This window comes from Schistocerca gregaria, chromosome 3 (genome assembly GCF_023897955.1).
Source record: "Schistocerca gregaria isolate iqSchGreg1 chromosome 3, iqSchGreg1.2, whole genome shotgun sequence".
Lineage (NCBI taxonomy): Eukaryota > Metazoa > Arthropoda > Insecta > Orthoptera > Acrididae > Schistocerca > Schistocerca gregaria.
Window position 1 is genome coordinate 155725636 of NC_064922.1, and position 17837 is coordinate 155743472.

At 44.5% G+C, this 17837-nt stretch overlaps 1 protein-coding gene across 1 annotated transcript in view; it reads right to left on the minus strand.

The window, feature by feature from the left end:
- LOC126354400 (uncharacterized) overlaps positions 1–17837 on the minus strand; it is an 863292-nt gene that overhangs the window by 260401 nt on the left and 585054 nt on the right. The window contains exon 2 of the mRNA XM_050004010.1: positions 13679–13783. Coding sequence (XP_049859967.1) covers positions 13679–13783 — 105 coding nt within the window. The remainder of the gene's footprint in view (positions 1–13678; positions 13784–17837) is intronic.

Here is a 17837-nt window from a genome sequence, read left to right on the forward strand (position 1 = left end):
AATTATTTTAAACGACCCATTTAAGGCAAACAGTTGATAATGGTAGAAACTCCACAAGTGCAGCAATTAATATGCAAATCTCGGCAACTTCTATAACTGGGAAAATTCCAAAGGAGCGTGGCATATGACGAGAAAGCAGTGAGCTAAAAGGCACAGTTACAACACAGAGGAATAGTGACCTAAATCTTGGGACGATAATTCTGTTCCAGGCGGCTCCAGAAATATATCCAGTCCTAATCATCTTGCGCAGTACTTTAAGCTCTTGTTGTTTTCAGCTTCCTAATTTAAGAGGAATATGTTTTATTACTCCGGTCTGTGCAAAATACAGAAACTTTTGTTCCCTTTTTGTTCTACAGACTTTCTTAACAGTTCTCATTTCATATTTGCAAAAATTGAGTTCTGGTTTGTCTAGTTTTGTGATATTATTTTAGACTTGAAAATATGTAAGCGTCTCTATGTTGTGACTGCATCATCTGAAAGAAAAGCCAAGTTACTTGTGTTTTGCAAATACTGAACCTATAATCTGACTAACATCGATCGTCGATATGACACTCAGTTGGTTTTATAAGCGATCTTTTCATTCTGGCGTTTAAGCATCAAATCAAACTGTAGATTCAACCCTACACCAAGTAAGAAAGACCATGTTTAGTGTACAGCAAGTAAGATTATTTACAGTGAAATATGTAAATGTGACATGCTATCGACTGGAAAGCGGTACTACGTGCGTCTAGTGCCTACAGAAGGACCAATGGACACATGACAAGAATGTAAGAATGAAAAACCCTAAGTATGCCTCGCGTGACTACATGAAACATGTGCAGTGAAAACATTATGTAGCAAAAGACAGAATCGTTCTCAACTAGCTGATAAACATAAATATGATTAAAATTATTATGAAATTTCGTTCCTTCATAATATTTCATACACTCAGTAACAAGATCATCTTCCATGGAAAAAAACACATTCTAGGCTGTTCAACAGGGTTACGTACTCCACATTGGCTTTGTTAAGCTCTGTTCTTCAAGTTTAGTAAGAGGTAACTCTGATATGTTGACTGTCTGTACTTAGACCGTACTGTGAGTCTACAGTGGTCTTTTTTTTCCTTGCCTCTACTTATGATTCTCAAGGGGTGGGTCACTGGAAGAACTCATATTATTTATTGATTTTTATTTACACTATGACAATATCTCTCATTAATTCTAAATTATCTCTTGAACATTTTTTAAAGTTTCGCAGGTTTTACTGGTTAAGCCCCCTCCGTAGCCGAAGTTTACAACGCGTTCCGTTGACGAGGCATCCAGTTCGAGTCCTGGTGGAGAAAGAAATTGTCACTATCATTGCTTGGCTGGCAAGAGAAGGTGATGTGGTGGCGTGAAATTCCTGATCACCAGACCAACCGCCAGTGTATTGGCTTAAATTACAAGCGTCCTCATTGATTTTCATTGGCTGAAACCATGTGACATTTTTGGTTGTCTTCCATCCGTCTCTTGAGAACTTTAGCCCCGGCGATCGGCTTGGTGCTATTCAAAAAGCCTGGGCCAAATAATAGGGGGAAGAAATAGAACACAGAGCGACAGGGGAGTACCGGCTTTGTAGCAGGACCAAGAGAGGACAAAGTCTCCGGAATTATACAGTAACTTTCCAATTGTAATATAAAATGTTCCTGATTTATAGTATAACTTTAGCCTTGTATTCGAAAATACATTTTTCAGAAATCATGACAGGAGGATATAAACTTGAATTAGTCCTGGAGGCACAGGACAGAGAATCGGGTATTAGGGGCTATAAGTTGCATTCACGAACAGGTACTGATTCTGCAATTAGTAATGATGAAGAATAGGCTGAAGTCAACCCTAAGGCAGTATAATTGAATAAAGAATTTGGATACTGATACACTGAGAAATGATGATGTAGATTCGAAGTTGTCTGAGGTTGTACAAAATTCAAATACGAATATTAGTGTAAGCAGTTTAGACGCAAGGGAATGGACATATCAATCATAGAAGTTAGACAATTGTAGGTACAATGAAGATAACTGCGAAGAAACCGTGGGATATGAAGGAATAGTTAAACTGATCAATGAAACAAGGAAGTACGAAAATTTCCAGGAATGGACAGGAATAGAAGTCAGAAATTTACAAACAATAGGAAAAAGCAGAGAGCCTAAAACGATATGACTTCAGAGAAATGTGAAGAAATGGAAAGTTAAGCGGTCGTCAGATGGACAAATTCAGCTTATATATGTCAAAACAACCCTCAGTGAAATTAATATTGAAGGCGTCATAATTAATAGTGCAAAAAGAATTCACTGATAACAGCAGAGAGGACAACTGAAAGGTGGAACTACTGCACTGAAGGCGCCTACGAGAGCGAGGAATTTGCTGACATCATACAAGAAACAGAGTGCGTCGGGTTAAAATACGCAGTAGGTACAATATTAATTAGAGCTGGATTAGCAAGAAGGAAGACACATCTTTCCTCTGGAATTTCTGAAATAATTTGGAATGTGGCAAACTAAGAACTACTCAAGTTGGTGCGTACAGCACATGAAGCTGTAGACATATCATCAGATTTTTGAAGAAAATGTCATTCCACAATATCAAAGAAAGTTAGGACAGACAGATGCGAAAAGTACAGCATAATAAGCTTAACAGCTCTTAGATCAAAATTTCTTGCACTAATTATAAACAGAAAAATGGAAAAGAAAGTTGAGAATTTGTTACATGATCTGTTTGGACTAGGAAATATAGAGACACTAGAAATAGAAGAGCTTCTGTAAAGTTTGGAAGGTAGGAGACGGATACTGGCAGAAGTAAAGCTGTGAGTACCGGGCGTGAGTCGTGCTTCGGTAGCTCAGTTGGTGGCAGTGCGGCTCTCGCAGCCGAGCGAAGCGGACGTGCGGTGTGTGCTCTCCGCTGGCAGAGAGGGCCCGCGCGCCTTGTTTACTTTCTTCGGCCGACACTAACGTGACGCCGTAGCGCTCCAAGACCATGGCAAACCAGTACAGAAGATCAACCTTGAAATTCACATTTCGGAACGACTTTACCCGACCAAAGGCGCTCGAAGTCGAACGTTTTTTAAAAGAGGAAGCCAAGATCCCGGCTGCCGACATTGTCGGCATTCACTTTTCGATCGTCAGTAGCACGGTCTATGTAAAGCTCATAAACGAAACTACTTGCGACAAGGTGCTTCGAGAGATGAAACAAGAACTCCGCTTCTGCCACGCAGATGGAAATGTTGGCAACGTCGAGGTCGGCCATGCCGCAATGGGACTGCGGACTATACGCATCTTCGAACTTCCATTTGAACTCCCGGCGGCAGAAGTTGTAGCGGCGCTCCGCCCCTACGGCACGGTACACGAACACGTGGCTGAAAAATGGACCCAGTTTAAGACGTATCCAGTACTCAATGGAGTACGCCAAGTGCGCATAGATCTCCAACGACACGTGCCATCCTATCTACAGATAGGTGGATGCCGGGCCATAGTTATTTATGACGGCCAACCGAAGACGTGCTCCGGATGCGGTAAGGAAGGTCACCTTCGTTCCGAGTGCCTCCAGCGTCGGATCACACAACTCCCACCGAAGGACGTTGCACCACCAGCGGCGAAGACTATTCTACCCGTTACTTACGCGGCGGCGCTCACGACGTTCTCCACACAACAGACACGGCCGACCGCTTCAGCGGTACAAGAATCACTTTCCACGGACAAAGACCTGGATGATCCGCCGACCTGGCCAGTGGTGGAAAATAGCACTACGACTCTGGAGCTACCGAACGCGACAGACATTGACGCCAGTAAGATGGCAATTGATTCCCTTATTGTACCGACCGAAGCGTTTGTTCCGGCGGAGCGTGAGTCAGTGCCGTCTTCTGACAATGAAGGCCACGTACGGAAACAGCGATCACCAAAACGCCGAAAGCGGCGTCGTCGGACTGTGTCGGAATACAGGGGTTCGCATTCGGCCGGGGAAGAACGACTGACCACTCAAGAAGCCAGCCGCGAAGCTGAAGCTGTTTCCACTGACTCCAACCTTGCAGAACAGACAGAAAAACGTGCATCTTTCGACCATCGGCCCATTGACAGAAACAGTGAGCAGCGGGAAGGTACCAGTGCAGGTAGCGAAGTCGCCCGGTCCCTTACTATCAAACATTCTGAGGCTATGGACCATGAACAGACATCCGCGCCCGCTTCATGGGCCGAGGACGTTGAGACACAAGATCACGACCCGCGGCCAGCTGAGGCGCCGCCGGATCATGCAGCATAAGCAGCACAAGGAGGACCGCGTTCGGCGGCGGGTGACACCACTTCCGATGTTCGCTTCTCTCCACCTTCACCATGGATAACCTCGCCCAAACAACTCGTTGCCAGGCTTACCGCCTGGCGACAATGAATATCAACATGATCAGTTCTCCTGTCAAGATCCCACTTTTGAAAGAAACCATACGAGCCATGGGGGTTGACTTTGCTTTCCTACAAGAAGCGAAAACGACGGCACTCCCGCACTTTTACGGGTACACCACACATGTGACGCCCGGTAGCCCTGCAGATACCGGAGTGGCAATATTAGTGCGTGAAGGTATTGAAGTTACCGACGTCACGTTTCTTCCCTCCGCTCGAGGAATAGCATTTACGGCACTCAACACCCGATTCATTAATGTTTACGCGCCGTCGGGTACCACAAGACGTCACGACCGCGCCAGATTCTACTCCACAGATGTCGCTCCCCTTTTCCTAGGACGATACGACCACAGCGTCTTCGCCGGCGATTTTAATTGCGTACTTCACCCCAAGGACCAAATCCCACATTACACGCCTTGTCCGGAACTGGGTGCGATGATCCAAGAACTTCACTTGTGCGACACGTGGGAAAAAGTCCACGGTAATCGCTCTGGCCACACTCATTTTACCAGTCATTCGGCCAGCCGACTCGACCGCATATATGTGTCACAAGATCTCACACAAGGTGTGGTGGACGCCGAACTATGGCCTCAAGCCTATTCTGATCACAGTGCCTATATCTGCACTATACACCTACGCCCCCAACAAATCTGGCGCAGCAATGGCTTTTGGAAGCTCAACATAACTCATCTCCAGGACCTGGATTGCCGTCGGCAAGTTGCAGCAACGTGGACTGACTGTGAACGCCGCCACCCTCGATACGCCTCGACCCTGGAGTGGTGGCTCCTCTGTGCCATAACCAGCAATCCGTAGGACACTTATGCAATATGGCAAGGACGTGACTGCGTGGCATCGACAGACCCTCGATTTTTACTACGCGACTCTCAGGGACCTCGACGCCTTACCCCCTTCCCCGGAGAGACAACATGATCAAAGCAGAATCAAGGCTCACATACTATCATTGACGAAGCGCCGACTAGAAGGTGCACTCGTCCGCTCGCGACGGCACGACCGAACGTTTGCGGAGGAACCCACTATGCATCACGTTGTGGCGGATAAGCGCCGACAACGCCAACACTTAATCACACAACTCAGGACACACGACGGTCGCTTATGTACGACCCAAGCAACCATAGTAAAGGCGGTGGAGGATCATTTTCGTCATCTTTACAAGGAAAGAATCGTCGATGACGAGGCCACTACTGAAGTGTTACAGCAGGTAACACGTACTATCGACGAGGCTACCGTGAATGCACTAACAGAGGAGATCTCACTCGAAGAAGGCGAAGACGTCGTGGACAAAGGTGCGGCCAATAAGTCTCCTGGACCTGATGGATTGCCCATCGAATTCTACCAGACTTTCCGTGACATCATGATGCCTCGCTGGGTTATAATGTTCCGCGAACTTACGTCTCCAGACTGTGTTGTGCCGCCAGCGTTTGTAGGACTTCTCATACCGGTACACAAGCCAGGTGGAGGGCTATCGATTAACGACTATCAGCCGCTTACAATGCTGAACGCCGATTACAAGATTTTCACCAGGATTATGGCGAGCCGTATTAAGACGACTTTGCCGATGATCCTCGCTCCTGAACAGACGTCGCAGGGGGGAGAAGCCAACATACACATGGCCACCGGTGACTGCAGGGATTTAATAGCAATCGCTTCTGCGTGCCGTCTGAGAGCGGCGATCGTCTCCGTAGATTTCAACCGCACCTTTGATAGAGTGCACCACAACTTCCTCCTACGAGTGATGGACTGTATGGGATTCCCCCCGGGCCTCATCGACACCCTACGGCGTCTTTGGACCGCAGCCAGCTCACACGTCCAGGTCAATGGAAGGACGGTAGGACCAGTACCCATTAAGAGGTCTCTACGCCAGGGTTGTCCCATTTCTACCTACCTTTATGCCATCGCACTCGAGCCACTCCTAGGGGGCCTTAACCACCGCCTATCTGGCATCACGCTGCGGGACGTCACCTTTCGCTATAGGACATACGCTGACGACCTGCTACTGCTGGTTCGTTCCAATGACGAAGTTCAAAGCGTACTAACCTGGATTGAGCGATACGGACAGGCCGCCGGCAGTCTTCTGAACATCAACAAGTCGGCGGCGTTGGATATTGGGCGAGGTCTCGGACCGGAAGCCCTCGCTCCCCTCCCACCAGTTTCTGATCTGCGATATTTGGGAATCACGTTCAAGAAAGATGTACGTAAAACAGCTGCAGCAAACTACCGAAGGTTATTACAGATCATACGCGCAATGGTGCGACAGAACCTGCTCCGGGACTTGAACCAGCTACAACGTGTTGAATACCTGAACCTCTACGTGGCATCAAAACTCAATCACGTGGCACAAGTCCTCCCACTACCGCTGCAGATAGGTCGCCGGCTTCAAGCAGCCTTCAGTTACTACGTTTCCGCAGGTCATATCTTTAAAGTACGATACGACACTCTTACCCTCCCAGTGCACAAAGGAGGGCTGGGATTGGTCAACGTCAGGGCGAGAGCAGCTAGCCTTTACATGAGCAACATGAGGAAACGATGGAAAAGTCAATATACCTCTCTCACGGGTCGTTTACTACAGGTTCTGATGCCAGTCTCTAACGTCCCGCCGGTGTCGGTTGCGCACGTCGCACCACAGCTCTCCCATGTGTCGACCTTCATTCTTGATTACAGCTATGTCAGCTCGAACCTCTCCGCCACGCGTCCACCAAAGGCGAAAGATTTTTACACCAACCTTCTGCGTGCTGTTCCCCATAACGTGGTGGAAAACAAGTACCCTACGGTTCACTGGCCAAGAGTGTGGAAAACGATACACCACAACTTTCTGTCCTCCACGGTGCGTTCGAAGTGGTATCAGATCGCCAACAAAAAATATGCCACACTACAGCGACTTCACACTATTGGACTAGCAGACTCCCCTTATTGCCCAGATTGTCACCTTTTGGATACTGATGAACATCGTTTTACCTGCGCGTCATCGTCCGGAGTTTGGCGACTAACACAGAAGATATTGGCTTGTTACCTCTGGGTGACACCTGATATGATTGACCCTCAGACCCTACTCTGTCCCGATGGAACTTACTTTCCGGCTGCAAAATATGCGCTTACATGGTTCAAAGGACTTACCGTCGCCTACATCTTTCGCGACGGAGAGAAAGAGCAGCTTGATTACTGGTGGTTCCTGCAAAACGCTCACAATGCCCTCGAACGCACACCGAAATACCGTAGGCTCTTCGCAAATTATTTACGCAGCGTTTTCGTTAACCCCCCACTCAGCTGGGGAGTGCCGAGCTGCGGTTAATGTTCTGTGCCGCATCACACAAACGGCTGAACGTTCTGCCTTGTCAGCCATGAGCGAAGGAAGAGACAAGCTGCTGCAAGGATGCTGTTTTCCTTGAGGCACTAGCGAAGCTGAATGCCTCCATTGCAGATGCCCTTCAAAGGCGCTATTGGAGATATCAGATAACGATGACGAGGCTCCAAGTGGAACCAGTTACATTATTGAAGAACCTTTTAGTTGGAATTACATCAGTGATTTATGTTTTTATTTCTGGATTACTCTTTTATGCCACCTTTGTTGTTGTAACACTTACTTGTAACACTTACTTACTAGAATTCACATGTAACAAAAAAAAAGTGGCAAAGGATAGCCCTAACCTTGATTTCCCATATTTCCCCTGATATATAGGCAGCTCTCTGGGGTGGGTTTACTTAGGAGCTAACGCCTGAAGTGGATCAGATTTTTTGTTATAGGATGAAAAGTGGCGGTGGCACTTAGGGGGTTGTTTTAGTTCCATTTTCCTAAGGGGCTTTTAAGGGAAATTACTTTATAGAAAAAAAATAAAGAAACAAAAAACAAAAAAATAATAAAAAAGATGGTAGAGCACTTGCCCGCGGAAAAAAAAAGTTGGTAGAGCACTTGCCCGCGAAAAGCAAAAGTCCCGAGTCCGAGTCTGGGTCCAAAAAAAAAAAAAAAAAAAAAAAAAAAAAAAAAAAAAAAAAAAAAAAAAAAAAAAAAAAAAAAAGTTGGTAGAGCACTTGCCCCCGAAAGGCAAAGGTCCTGAGTTCGAGTCTCGGTCGGGCACACAGTTTTAATCTGCCAGGAAGTTTCACTAGAAATAGAGTTCTGATGTTCCGCTAGATAATGGGAGCAATACTTAAGAAAAATTAGGAGAACATAATTGGATTTTTAGACTTGGGTATATCATTCTACAACGTGAAAAGATGTAAGAAGACTGAAATGGTAAGAAAAGAGATGTAACCCATAGGTAAAGGCGGGTGAATACAGTACGTACAGGAATGAAAGAATGGTAAAAATGGAAGTGCAAGAAGAAGTAGATAGGATCGAAACATTTGAAGACAGGGATGTAATTTTTGACCCATTTGTCAGTGTCTGCAGTGACGAAGCAACGCCAGAATTAAAGGAAAGGTACAAGAGTGATACTAAATTCAGGATGAAAGGATATCACTTGTTGGATTTACTGGTGGTCTTCCCATTGAAAGTGAAGTAGAATAGAAGGAACTGTTTTGTGGAATCAACAGTCTAATGAAGAACACGGACTAAAAATAAACCAAAGAAATAAGAAAGAAATTATGAAGATCACAATTGAAATAAGCGATAAATTTAACATCAGAATAGAATACCACGAAGTAGGTTAAGTGAAGAGCGCCTGGTGGCTTGGAACCAAACTTACACATGAAAGACGAGAGAGGGAAGTTATGAGATGTTGTGCTAGCGAAGGTTGTTGAAAATTAATGCGAACCAATGAGGCAATCAACAAAGAAAGGTCAAGGAAAGGAACACGTGCCAATTGCTGACTTCAAGAAGAGTCAGGATAATAGGACAGGTATTAAGACATCAGATAATAACCTCCAGAATATTAGAGGGAACAGTAAGGGGTCGAAACTGTAGGGGAAGTATGTCCAATAAACAATTAAGGACATTGGGTGCCGGTGCCCCACGTAGATGAGGAGGTAGGCAATGGAGACGATATCGTGGAGGGTCACATAGAACTAGGCAAATGAGTGATGAGACAAAAATCAAAATCAAAAGAAAATAAAAAGAATTCTAGCACTGGGCTTCAACCTCTCCCGTTTTCCTCATCCTAGTACAACACTCGCAATATACACTACTGGCCATTAAAATTTTTACACCAAGAAAAAATGCAGATCATAAACGGGTATCCATTGGACAAATATATTATACTGAAACTGACATATGGTTCAATTTTCACTCAATTTGGGTGCATAGATCCTGTGAAATCAGTACCCAGAACAACCATCTCTGGCCGTAATAACGGCCTTGATTCGCCTGGGGATTGAGTCAAACAAAGCTTGGATGGCGTGTGCAGGTACATCTGCCCACGCAGCTTCAACACGATACCACAGTTCATCAAGAGTAGTGACTGGCGTATTGTGACGAGCCAGTTGCTCTGCCACCGTTGACCAGACGTTTTCAGTTAATGATTGATCTGAAGAATGTGCTGGCCAGGGTAGCAGTCCAACATTTTCTGTATCCAGAAAGGCCCGTCCAGGACCTGCAACTTGCGGTCGTGCATTATCCTGCTGAAATGTAGGGTTTCGCAGGGATCGAATGAAGAGTAGAACCACGGGTCGTAACACATCTGAAATGTAACGTCCACTGTTCAAAGTGAAGAAGAGGTGACCGAGACGTGTAATCAATGGCACCCCATACCATCACGCCGGGTGATACGCCAGTATGGCGATGACGAATACACGCTTCCAATGTGCGTTCCCCACGATGTCGCCAACCACGAATGCGACCATCATGATGCTGGATTCATCCGAAAAAGTTTTGCCATTCGTGTAACCAAGTCTGTCGTGGAGTACACCATCGCAGGCGTTCCTGTCTGTGATGCAGCGTCAAGGGTAACCGCAGCCATGGTCTCCTAGCTGATAGTCCATTCTGCTGCAAACGTCGTCGAACTGTTCGTGCAGATGGTTGTTGTCTTGCAAAGGTCCTCATCTGTTGACTCAGGGATCCGTTACACCAATGCGGATAAGATGCGTGTCATCTCTACTGCTAGTGATACGAGGCCGTTGGGATCCAGCACGGCGTTCCGTATTACCCTCCTGAACCCGCCGATTCCATATTCTGCTAACAGTCATTGGATCTCGACCAACGCGAGCATCAATGTCGCGATACGATAAACCGCAATCGCGATAGGCTACAATCCGACCTCTATCAAAGTCGAAAACGTGATGGTACGCATTTCTCCTCCTTACACGAGGCATCACAACAACGTTTCACCAGGAAACACCGGTCAACTGCTGTTTGTGTATGAGAAATCGGTTGGAAACTTTCCTCATGTCAGCACGTTGTAGGTGTCACTACTGGCGATAACCTTGCGTGAATGCTCTGAAAATGTAATCATTTGCATATCACAGCATCTGCTTCCTGTCGGTTAAATTTTGTGTCTGTAGCACGTCATCTTCATGGTGTAGCTATTTTAATAGCTAGTAGTGTATTACACTACGCTCCCATATATTTCAATCGTCTAGACATACCAGATACACGTGACACATTCGTTCACCACAAGGAAAGCCGCAGCTGTACGGATAAAATAAAATTCTTTCAGACTAGGAGGTTGGTTGCACACACAAAGTTCGGCGTCGCATGGTGTAAGATCAGCGTGGCTAGCGACAAATTAGCCCCAAACACGATGCAGTTCAAGGAAGGGGAAAAGACGGTGTGTGGCAATCAGCGAGCTGATATGTTGCGCTGTGGTGTTGTTCTTCATTATAACACGATCCGCAGACACCTTTTGGATGACTTCGCACTGGGAAGAATCACCAGTAAACTGAAATAAGGGCGAAATGTGACGAGGGAAACCCCAGACGTTTGGCATTGCTCACAACATTGTGCCACGTGGATGGACAGCGTTCCGAAACCACAGGCACAGTTGCCCGTAGGAAGGGGTGGCCGACCACGATCAACTACAGTAGCAGATGACCACTACGTAGTACAACAAACAACAAAGGACCCACGGCAAACAGCGGCCGCAATTGCGACCACGTTCAACAGGGCTTCAAAGTACCCAATCTCGCGGCACATACTGGCACGACGGTTGTATAGGTGTGGTCCTTCTGCCTTTTCCGTTGACACCAACATACTTCTAGAATCGTTTACGATGGTGTCAAAAGCATAGAGACTGGCCCAATGACAATGAGGTCAAGTGAACGTATCAGATGAGAGGAGATTCATTCTGAGTAGTGATTCTGGACGAACCCTCTTGTCGCAAGAGGTATGGACACGGAATGCGCCGAAGATCATTGTCGATCATGATCGTTTCAGTGGATCAGGTGTCGTGGTGTGGGGGTGGCGTAAAGTTACAAGAACGATCACATGTGAAGGTCCTTTTCACCGTTTCCTTCGACTGCAACGGAAAGGTGCGTCGTGATTTCCTGCCTTATGGTCGTACAGTCATAAGGAATACTGGCTGGAAGTTCTTCTCCGTCTCTAGTGACCTCGATGCCAACGGGATATTACACCCATTCTTGCTTTGTTCCTTCTTTCCTGCCAGAATTTTAACGAACCCACTCGTGGAAATTGCATCACTATAATGATGGCGCTTGCACCTCAGTCCTTGTTCGTTATCTTTTGGAAAAAAAACAAAACAGCCACAGTATGCGCCGCACAGGGCCCCCTGTGACTTCTTTCGATTCCAGAGGCGGATGAAAACCATTCAGAGACGTTGTTTTGTCACCACTGATGAGATGAGAAAAGAACATAAACAAAAATGAGTCCCAAAAGTGCTTTCAAGATAGGAAAAAGCTCTGGCACAAGTGCTTTGTATCTGAGGGGGTTACTTTGAATGGTACAAAGTTGATGCTGATGAATAAATAAAGATTCTTTAAGAAAAACAAAAATTCTCGTTTCTTTTTGATCACATCAAATGATACACTCGAAACTAGCAGGAATTCACTTCCAATGATCGGTGTTCAAAGTCATGTAAAATTTTTTGGAGGACATGGCATTCGCCATTGGTTGTAAAAATTATTTATTTCACTTTTTCACTTTCGACCTTTGAACATTTTCAAGTAATGCTGCAAAATATTTCGCTTCAGCACACGTCAAATATTAAAATCCTTCGATATGCATGAATACCATAGTCAAACATAGGCCTTTTCACTATAGAAACACAGTACGATCAGACGAGCTGAAGCTTTCTACGTCTCGAATAGATATAAAAGACGTGTAATGTTACCATAGACGTACATCGTTACAAATCGATGTTCCAGCTATAGTGTCCCTTTTGAAATATTCAAGCCGATATATTTGAAGTACATAATAAAAGGACTCTGAATAATATTATATGGACTTATACGACAAATTAATTATGAAAATGTGTTAAATTAGCTTCAAAGACAGACTATATCGATTGCAATGTAATAAGAATACATTATTTATATTAGATGCGATCGTAGTGCATAACGTTCTCGGAACTAACATTATTATCTTTATTATTATATATAAGAGAAAAAAGATATTTAAACTCACTTCGAGTCAGATCATTTCTTCTGCTGTATGTAAGGTATGCTTGCTATAGTAAAGCGATACCTTTTGTTCTATTTGTTCTCGTACGTAGCGAATAATTCAAGTGTGTATTCTGTGCCTAGTGGAAATATATTTTCAAAAAAGAGTGCATTGTGTTACTTAAAGAACCCATGCAAAGAATTCTTCCTGAATTCATAATTACAAGAAGTTATTTAGCATGTATTCAGTCTCTGCGAAGCAAGCAGCAATGGTATTTGACTGTCAAAAATTGCCCGCCATTACGCGGCGTACTTAATTTTTTTTTGTGTAATATATCACCACAGCCGGAGCAAGAAAGAATCATTTCAAGTTATTCAATTAACTAAAGTACAAAGCTTCACTAATTTTTTTTCGTCAAAAAATGCATACTTTCAAAGATACGATTTATTCTAGGTCAGTGAACTTAGCCTGCATTACATTTCGCCGAAAGCATTTGAAGAAATTTGTACGGAGCCTGGCGCTCATTTGAAACATAATTTAATATTTATCTTTGCCCACCTAGAAATTAATATATATCATATTATCCCTTTCTTGTATTTCACTTAATAATAATAATAATAATTCATAACCACAGAACGGAAGCGATAATATACAACGCACTGTTCACGTGTAAATGAAGGCCGTTGGTGCAAAAATACATTCAGAATTCACGAGCGCTTGGAGAGTTACAGGAGTGATTGGATAGTTTTCAGATGTGCAGATATCGCCCTTACCGTAGTCGCTGTCTTCAGACACGTCGGAGCCGCTGTCGGATGACGCGGCGGTCAAGTGACCCTCGTCTGCCGGCAGCCGGTCGTAGCCCTGTTTGGCGCCGTTACCTGCAACACACGTGTCCTCGTTAGCTCCCGTCGCCGCAGCTGCCACGACTATCTAACGTACCCAACTGTCAGTGGCTAAGCACTGCACACTACTCGTACACTGTTGTGTATTTAACGATAGTAATAAAAGTGGCTACACTAGGTTCATTCATTCGTGGATCACTGCAACAAGAACAATGGACAAGGTCGTGGCATCAAAATTTAAGAACGAAAAACTTAATTCATATGTACAGGCGTTCAGGATACGGTCTAGTGTCCGGCTCCGCACGTCAGACCTGACCAGTGATTTAACGCACAGATGCTGTATAGAGGCAATACTTGCATAAATATGTGAAACGTTCTATTAACCGGGAAGGCGAAGTGGTACTGCGGCATTAGTGGGAACTAGCTTGGTCACCTGACTTGGTACAGTCACACTCGGATTAAAATAGTGCGCTATGTCGCAGTGCAGGCACAGGAGGAGAGCGCGGGAAATATCTTCGAGGGCAGGCGCGACGGATTGTTGTAACGAGATCTCATCCGTTGACGATGAGAAACAGGAGCTATTTATTGTGTCGGCAGAAACAATGGCAATGAGCGTTAGGCATAATTGGCCGGGAGGCCCTTTACGTGGGAGCACCGGCCGCCTTGGTGTAGGCCTTATTACATTCGACGCCACATTGAGCGACCTGCGCGCCGGATGGAGATGAAATTGTGATGGAGACAACAAAACACCCAGTCCCTAGCGGAAAAAATCCCCGACCCAACCGGGAATCGAACCTGGGCCCCTTAGGACGGCAGATCGTCACGCTGACCAAGTTATTTTATTTTATTTTTCTTTCAATCTCATTTTGTTCGTTTTAGTTCGTTGCATCTGCTCTGAGCGGACGTCGGAAGGCACTCGTTTCAGTTCGTCGTTCATTCATTAACTCAGTATTTTTAAAAAAATATTATTACAGAGGGCTGCTAACCCTCTCACCGAGCACGCTGAGCTACCGTGCCGGCCCATTCAGCTATCGGAGGGGACGTGTCGGCAGAGAAGCCGATGGAACATGCTGCCAAAATGATAATGGTGAGCAACAGGGTGGTTAGCGAATTACGGAAAGGGGGACTAGAAGCCGAACAGAATGGAACTCAAGTATCTACGTTAAAGAAGGCGAAGCGAGGTGCTCACAATAAGTATTCCAGTGACGATAAAGTTAAACGAATTATCTGACAGCAATTTATGCACTGTTACGAACATATAAACAAATACCAACTTTGCAAAAACTAGACATCTTCTGTCACACAGAACTGAAATTCATGTCTAGCAAGAAAAGTCGTCGTAAAGTTTTCTGTCCAAGCTATTTAGTTTTTAAAACTAAAGAGCCAAAATTAAGGTGTTAGGAGCAAACGAGAGGACGTAGTTGTAAAAAGAATATACTATGTTAGGTTTTTACAGAAGAATCACAGCCGTCAGTGGTTTACTTAGATTAAACATACAAGGGTTACCCAGAAAGTAGCGCGCAGCTTTCTTTTTTTCTCTCTGTGCCGAAAACAATGCTAGGAATGCAAAGCGCTACAAATCTCCTGAGTGAGCGCGCGAAGTTTCCTTCCCTTCTGACGGAAAGCGTAGCTGCAGTAGAGTTTCAAAATGGCGTCTGTAGGTAATGTACGTCACAAGCAACGTTTCATCATTGAATTGCTCACTGCAGAGAAAAAAACTGTGGAGAATATTCACAAATGCTTGTGCCAAGACTACGGAGCATCTGCTGGGCACGGAGAGTGAGGTCATCAGAAGGCGGTTCAGGGTTAACTTCAGCATTCTTCTGTAGCACCACATTTCGAAAGCTTCTATTCTCTTCTTGTCCAAACTAGTTATTGTCGACGTTTCACTTCCATACATGGCTACACTCCATACAAATACTTTCAGAAACGACTTCCTGATACATAAATCTATATTCGATGTTAACGAATTTCTCTTCTTCAGAAACTCTTTCCTTGCCATTGCCAGTCTACATTTTATATCCTCTCTACTTCGACCATCATCAGTTATTTTGCTCCCCAAATAGCAAAACTCCTTTACTACTTTAAATGTCTCATTTCCTAATCTAATTCCCTCAGCAGCACCCGACTTAATTCGACTACATTCCATTATCCTCGTTTTGCTTTTGTTGATGTTCATCTTATATCCTCCTTTCAAGACACTATTCATTCCATTCAACTGCTCTTCCAAGTCCTTTGCCATCTCTGACAAAATTACAATGTCATCGGCGAACCTCAAAGTTTTTGCTTCTTCTCCATGAATTTTAATACCAACTCCAAATTTTTCTTTTGTTTCCTTTGCTGCTTGCTTAATATACAGATTGAATAACATCGGGGAGAGGCTACAACCCTGTCTCACTCCTTTCCCAACCACTGCTTCCCTTTCATGCCCCTCGACTCTAATAACTGCCATCTGGTTTCTGTACAGATTGTAAATAGCCTTTCGCTCCCTGTATTTTACCCCTGCCACCTTCAGAATTTGAAAGAGAGTATTCCAGTCAACATTATCAAAAGCTTATTATTATTATTATTGATATTAGCGGCTGTGGTCAGACATAGCATTAACAGCCTGAAGTCTCCCAGTCAGAAGTTTGGAGTGCAGAAATCAAGTGATTTACGAACAGTAGGTATCGCACACACATTTTAACTTGGTTGATTTTAAATGACGTTGCAGGGTGCAGGTCAAGTAAGTGACGTAATGGAGAGAAGAAATACAGGGGAAGTATGTTTTGTAACAAGTGCCTACTCTTACTGTGAATAGTTAGCTTTCTTACCTGCCAAGGACCTATGAGTAGCACTTGCGATGCATCACGAATTCCTTCGTCTTCATTCTAACACTGCTCTACCCCCTTCCCTCCCACCTGCTCCTCCTCCTCCCCCCTCCCACACACACAAACTAAATATCCTTCAAAAAAAAGTGTTCCAAAAAAAATCATTTCGTTCTACAGTTAGGTGCTAAAGTTGGTGACAATGTGTGTGTGTGTGTGTGTGTGTGTGTGTGTGTGTGTGTGTGTGTGTGTGTGTGCCCGTCGAGGGGGTGAGGGTGGAGGGGGGGGGGTCGAGGGGAGGATGTGCAAGCTAATGTCTGATTGCACTCAGAGGGTTAATGGTCTGAGAAAGAATGAGAACTACTTCTCTAGAGTATACAGCATCACAGAAGCTCTTTTGTTGATTACTCGTAATGCCTTTACCCAATCAGCAGATTTCCATGTATGATTACAGTAGTGTTCAATAATGGTCACTACACAATTATTTTCCATAATGCGCATGGTTTGGCGACAGTAATAAAGCAGTCCCGCCTGGAATAGATTTTCAAACATCTTTTCTTGAGCAACGTTCTCCCTCTACAAAAAAACTTCACAGAGTTGCTAAATCGGATCAGCACATAACGTAGTACATTCTTGCTAGACAAGTGACTCCCGAAAATCGGTATTTCATCGGGTAGAAAAATAAATACGGGCCTGATATGTAAACAAGACAACAAATATTGCATTGGAATTTGGAAATTAGAGTTTCGTCTTCAGTAAACTGTGTCGTCTGTGAACATGTTAATCGCCACTAGGCCTGTGACACCGGCCCACTCAGTAAGAATACTGGAGTCTACGACACTGTTACTTCGCCCGGCGCGATTCTCGCTTTGCTTTGCTTATTCGTCAACAAACGAATGTGGCAAAGAAAATAGAGTAATGGGCGTATATAGCATAAATTACAGTCATAGTTAATTATTTACGCATAAAGTATATGGCGAACAAATTAGGATGAAGAAAAAGACGGAAAAAGTTAAATATACATACGGGAAATAAATTACTGTCACTGTTTACGAGAGTAGTCATGGAACCACAGAAAACTTTCAACGTCCATTTCAGTACTCCTCATTGTAGACTCAGAGCATTTCAGAATCGCAGAAACTATAATAAATAAATATTGAATTTAACAGGAAAACCTTGGGAAGTTGGGTTTTGGGCGGATAAATTAAATCTAACATAACAGCAGCACAATAAATTGAGACATATACCAAACGCAGAAACGTCAGAGACAGGAAACAGTAGCA